Source organism: Phaseolus vulgaris, chromosome 4 (genome assembly GCF_051622355.1).
Source record: "Phaseolus vulgaris cultivar YP4 chromosome 4, ASM5162235v1, whole genome shotgun sequence".
NCBI lineage: Eukaryota > Viridiplantae > Streptophyta > Magnoliopsida > Fabales > Fabaceae > Phaseolus > Phaseolus vulgaris.
Window position 1 is genome coordinate 32,806,692 of NC_143501.1, and position 6,039 is coordinate 32,812,730.

A 6,039-nucleotide genomic window follows, 5' to 3' on the forward strand; every position below is an offset into this window, starting at 1 on the left:
AAGGGCCCATCGGTCAAAACACAAAAAAATACGCCCCAGTGGATGTTGAAGAGCTTCGTAGGAAATCTAAGAGAAGGTGTGGACTTTGAAAAAGTAGGAGAGGAACTTGTGAAAGGGGGGATGACCATGGTGAGGGCGAGATTTCTGGGTGATAGTCAGGTGCTGCTCACTCCAAGAGAAGGAGAGGCGATGGAGGACATCATGAAGATGAACAAAGGTTGGTTTGATAACTCTTTCTCAAGTGTCAGTCCATGGTCGCACAACTATGGGGTCAGCTATAGAATCGTTTGGGTAAGGTGTTTTGGGCTGCCTTTACCAGCGTGGAACAGGGATTGTTTTGTTAAAGTTATTGGAGAGCTTGCTAAGTCGGCAACAGTGGTTGCCGTATATGAAGCTTCACTCTCATAGGAGGTCTTGGAATACGTCAGGTTGAAAGTGAGAGTCCAGAATGTTTGGAGTGTCAGATGGGCGAGAAGAGTGCAGATCAATGATCTTTTGTGTAATATCCTAGTTGAGGAGGAACCCTATGGGTGTTCTGACTGGGGATGTAATGGAAAAAAGCAATGGGAAGATTCATCCGATAGCATTTCATCCTCAGAAACGTATGTCGAAGAATCAGCCCTCTCTGTTGGGAGTGGTGAGGAGCATGTTAGTAACAGTAATGGAGATGCACAGTGGCCAGTAGGAGAGGACGAAGGAGGTGAACAGGAAGGTGACGGTGAACAGTCCTTGGAAAAGTCAACTTTTCCCCTTTTCGAACCTGGAAAAGTTGGCATATCGAAAGGTAGGGTGTTTGATATGAGTGGAGGTAGACAGAGACTAAAGGAAAAGGATGGAAGGCCTTCTGATAGATCTTCTGTCCAAATCAGTGGAGATGGCTCTTCTAGTAGCATATGTCAGTCCGAGGCGGCAAAAGCAGTAATAGACGTTGAGTGTCTTATAAATGAAAACGTGTCTATTAAGAGTATGGGCCGGATGCACAACCTTGAGGCCCGCTTAAGTGGACAAGGTCACAACAAAGTAGTCCAGAGAGAAGAAATTGGTGCAGGGCATAATTGTCCAGTCGCTAATGAGCATGAAGGGCCAGGGGGTACAAAGAGTCACATTGCGGATAGGAAAGGGTTGAAGGTCTTAGAAGGGCTGATGGAGAGTGATAGGCACGAAGAAGGAGCGATCTCCCCAGTCAATAGATGCGATGGAATACAGTTGGAAGGAAGGGGAATGTTATGCGAGAAAACGAAGAGTTTTGTTCAATTAAGTGTCGATGATGGCAACGTAGGGGTGAAGTCCCCCCTGTTCCAAGGTGTGGATGTAGCAACGGTAAAGAGCAGATCGAATTCACCACCTAGGCGGCGTAAGAAGAAAGGGTTTGTAGAATTGGGGGTCTCTTGTCCGCATCTGAGAAGGTCGGCAAGACTAAGCGTAAAACACCTTGGTCGCTAGGGCAGAACAGAGAGGTTTCACCTTCTATCTCAATTTCTGATATAGACATAAGAACCTGTAATTCTAGGTTGTGCGTCCCTGATAGTGAAGAGGAACCTGTAAGGTTGTGGGCAGATGGCAGGAAAGTGGGCTTATTCTGCCGAGGGGACGAGAAGGAGGTGGTAAGGGAGCATGGGCGAATGGAAGCACGTGATACTATGGTCTTGATGGAGTCTAAGCTGGGGGATATGGATGTCATCCCATGATAGTCGTTAATCTGAATATCAGAGGTATGGGGGGGAGTATCAAATCAAGATACTTGAGTCATGTTATTGCCTGTGAAGGGGCAGATTTCGTGTGTTTGCAAGAGACAAAATTAAAGGAGATCACTGAGGCAAAATGCTTTTTTGTGTGGGGAAATAACAGAGTGGGCTGGTTACATAATGAAGGGATAAATGGGTGTGGAAGTCTGTTGTCTATGTGGAATGTTGATGCTTTTAGCTATAGCAGCCATAAGATGGGGAAAGTATTCATAGCTGTTTTTGGTATTTACCTTAAAACCAACTGTAGCTGTGTTATGGTAAATGTATACGCTGCCTGCACAATTAATGATAAGAAGATCCTATGGGAGGAATTGTCAAGTGTTAAATCAGTTTCACAAGAGAAGGTATGGTGCTTGTGTGGTGATTTCAATGCTGTTAGAAGCCGTAGTGAAAGGAAGGGGATAAGGGAGGGATCCGCTTATTCAAGTGAGATTATTGGCTTTAATAGTTTCATTGATGCTAACCTTCTTCTGGACTTACCTATTGTGGGAAAGAGTTATACGTGGTTCAAGTCTAATGGGTCGGCAAAAAGCAGAATAGATAGAGTACTGGTCTCAGAGGAATGGTTTGTAAGATGGCCTATGAGTAAACAATATGTGCAGCGGAGGGAAGTCTCTGACCATTGTGCTTTAGTGGTGAAGTCTGTGGAGAAGGATTGGGGACCAAAACCGTTCCGTACTATTGATGCTTGGTTCCTGGAAAGGGGGTTCAATGAGATGGTAAAGGAAAAATGGATATCGTACCCAAGAAAGGGGAATGCCATGGTAAATGTGAAGGAGAAGTTGAAGATTCTGAAGGGTGACCTAAAGATCTGGAATAAGGAAGTGTTTGGAAATGTGTACACACGCAAAAAGGAGATCTTACAAGAAATTGAAGATTTGGATTGTATGGACTGCTTGAATGACCTGAACGAAGGTGATAGGTTGAAAAGGGCTGCGTTGGTAAGCCGGTTGAAGGAAAATGACAAAAAGATAGAGTCCCTCACTTGTCAGAAGGCTAGATCAAGGTGGTTTAAGTATGGTGATTCCTGTACTAGATTCTACCACTCTTCCTTGAGATGGAGAAGACTCAGGAATGAAGTTAAGGGGGTGGAGGTTGGGGGTCAGTGGTGTGAGGAACCCTGTACTGTGCGATCTGAAGCCAAGAAGCTCTTTGATTCTAGATTCACAGCCACGAAAGACTTTGGGGTAAGACTCGATGAGGTTGAGTTCAAGTCTTTATCTCAAGAGGACAATGAGAGCCTGATTACGGCGTTCTCAGAGGAAGAAATAAGGGATGCAGTTTGGCTTTGTGATGGGACAAAGAGTGCTGGGCCAGATGGCTTTAACATGAACTTTATTAAGGAGAGTTGGGAAGCCCTTAAAGATGAGGTAGTACAAGCGATGATGTGATTCCAATAGCCACATAGAGAAAGGTTCTTGACCTTCTTAGGAATCACCTTGAGTTGGACATTATAGAGGCACTTTTCTTAGAGTTGGATCATTGTTCTAAGACAAGAACTCACCAAAAACTAGTACCAAATCCCAAACTCATTTGGATGTTCCAATTATAGTCAAATTGAAGTAACCATTGCCGTAGTGATGTCTTTCTCCTTGATGATGAGGTCTTTGTCCATGAAATTGTGGTGGATTCCTCCTTCTCCTATGCTCTTCTTCACGGCCAAAATCATTTGAAGAGGCTCTTGAAGATGGTCTATGAGAATGATGCCCATCATGGATAGAAGGAGATGGTCTAGCTTGTTGGACCTCCATCTTTTGCATTTTCTCTTCCAAGCGTCTAATAGTTCTTTGTGCTTCATGTAATTCACCAAGGATTGAAGCTTTGGAAGGAGAATTCTGCTTGTAGGATGCATCACTTGAAAATCCAGCCATTTGAAATTAAAAACAGCAAACACACAAAACAGCAAACAAGTCAAGAAACAAAATTAGCAAAAATGCCGAAGTGAATTGAGGCAGAAAAAAGAGGTCACTCTCAAAGAAATAATGTCCTTGCACCAATCTGATCTTGAGGCCTTGGAATCCTCAAATGAAAGATGTCAAAGCAAGCACACCAATCTCAAAAGCAACCACCACAAAACCAAAGAAACAATAAAGACAAACAAGAAAAGGTATAAGCAAGGAAAGGTAATTGCAAAAGGAAAACTATATGTAAGACAAACTCAAAGAGTAAGAATGAAAGACAATCAAGAAAATAAAGAAGTCAATGAGAAAAGTAGGCACACAAAAGAATACTTAAGGAAAAACACTAGAGTAGATGAAGAAAACAAAAATTAGCTACTGGAAATTTTATTTTAAAAAAAAAAAATGCAAACTGTGCTTGATATTCACTGATTTAACTGGAATGATGTAGAGCGAACTGGATTATGAAATTTAAACCACAGAAACTTCAAGATGTTAACTCAATAATGGCACTGGAATCAATTAAAAACAGTAAGCCAATTAATTGAGATAAATTTTTTAAAATCTCTGCCAGATTACCGTATTCTTTTCGGCAGAATTGTACACTTTTTTTATTTTATTTATCATTTTTTGTGTACTTTGAATTTTTGAATGATTCTTTTTCTATTATTTTCTAACACTTTGAATATCACAAATCCAGAATTTCAGAATTTTCCAGTGAGTAAATCAATTGCAATAAGGAAAAACAGTAAGCACTTTTTTTCAGAAACAGAGGAATCCTAATAGAAATAAAAAAACAGAATTATGAACTAGCAAAGACATAATGGAAAATGATGTATTGGAACTTGTATAGGTCTAGAATACAAGTATGAACTCAATTCTAAAAAGAAAATGCACAAAGGATCAACATCAATTCAGAAAAATATATGACACTAAAGCAAGAAACAATCAAAAACAATAAAAGTACTACTAGAAGTAATGACAATTATGGAATAACATGACTAAGACAAAACTTGACATGATTACAAAATTAAAAGACATATGACAAAAATAACAAGTGAAAGGAAGCTTAAGGTAAACTCTAGGAAGGAGAATGCCATTCCAAAAGAGCAACCATACTCATATGAATAATGAGTGCCATAAACCTTTTCACAAGCACTTGGTGTAACAAAAGAAAAACAGCAAGAAAACTCAATTAATTCCTAAAACAGAAACTTAAATTGCAAGAAAATTAAAGAGCTCTTGAAATTAAAGTGCACACAACTCAACAATTAAACAAGAAGAACCTAAGACTCATGATACCACATGATGTGATTCCAATAGCCACATAGAGAAAGGTTCTTGACCTTCTTAGGAATCACCTTGAGTTGGACATTATAGAGGCACTTTTCTTAGAGTTGGATCATTGTTCTAAGACAAGAACTCACCAAAAACTAGTACCAAATCCCAAACTCATTTGGATGTTCCAATTATAGTCAAATTGAACCGATTAAAGTGGAAGAAAAAGCAATTGCACCGAACATATTACCTAAGGAATGAATTGAACCGAACAAATGAGCTAGAAAAACAAAGGAACAAGATGAATGGACAGAATTATAAAACTGCCGAACCAAAAACTCATAAAAACAGCAAGAACACCAAACAAAAACTCAAGAACACAAGCTAACAAAAACAATTGAAAGAGGAGAAAGGAAGGAGAGAAGAATTGCTCATGAAGATGGAAGGATGATGAATCATCTCGCCACTAGAAGTGTGGAATGCTCCTAGATGAGAGTGCTGTCGCCACTTGAGGACTCCATGGATCCATCAAGATAAGACTAGAGAAGAAGGCTCAAAAGCTCTCCAATGTTCACTCAAAATTTGAGTAGAGTTTTCTTAGATTAATTCCAATCTCAAATTTACAAAGAGAGCACCTCTATTTATAGCCTAAGGTGCTGAAATGTAGGCTACACAAATTCAAAAAACTCCCTCCTAAAAAGCTTCTAGAATTTGCGCCTAAAACAAAGCATGAGGAAGGTGTGATCCCTTCTCTCACTTTGGCACCTCCTTATTTACTCCTACACCTATCTACTAACACACACCCCTAAGACTCTTAACTAAAGACTAAAAGATGCTTTAACAATAGAGGTTTCTAATGTTTCCCTCTAAGCACCTTCAACAATATTCTTTATTATTTAATACTTGGCCTTGCCCTTCATAGGATGGACTTGGGTTTGGGCTTGGGCTTTGGGCTTGGGCCTCTCTTTATTTTATGTCTTCTTTTAATTTTGAGAAGACTAGAAGGAAGAACTTCAAGTGTGATGGTGAATTGCCTCTTCCTTCATTAATAAAAACCTCCTTTACTTGACTCTCATCAAGCGATGTCCCTCTTTCATGGTTCAGGGAGTATCCCTAAG

General features: G+C 40.1%; 1 protein-coding gene across 1 annotated transcript; it reads left to right on the forward strand.

Annotated features, from left to right (window-relative positions):
* The first annotated feature begins 1,714 nt into the window (after positions 1-1,714).
* On the forward strand, positions 1,715-3,136 carry LOC137838638 (uncharacterized). Its single transcript, XM_068647877.1, has one exon. The coding sequence runs from the start codon at positions 1,715-1,717 to the stop codon at positions 3,134-3,136; it is 1,422 nt and encodes a 473-aa protein (XP_068503978.1).
* The last annotated feature ends 2,903 nt before the right edge of the window (positions 3,137-6,039 follow it).

Bases quoted from the DNA above. Each gene is read 5' to 3' on its own strand.
- LOC137838638 (XM_068647877.1), top strand. From the start codon at position 1,715: ATGGGGGGGAGTATCAAATCAAGATACTTGAGTCATGTTATTGCCTGT.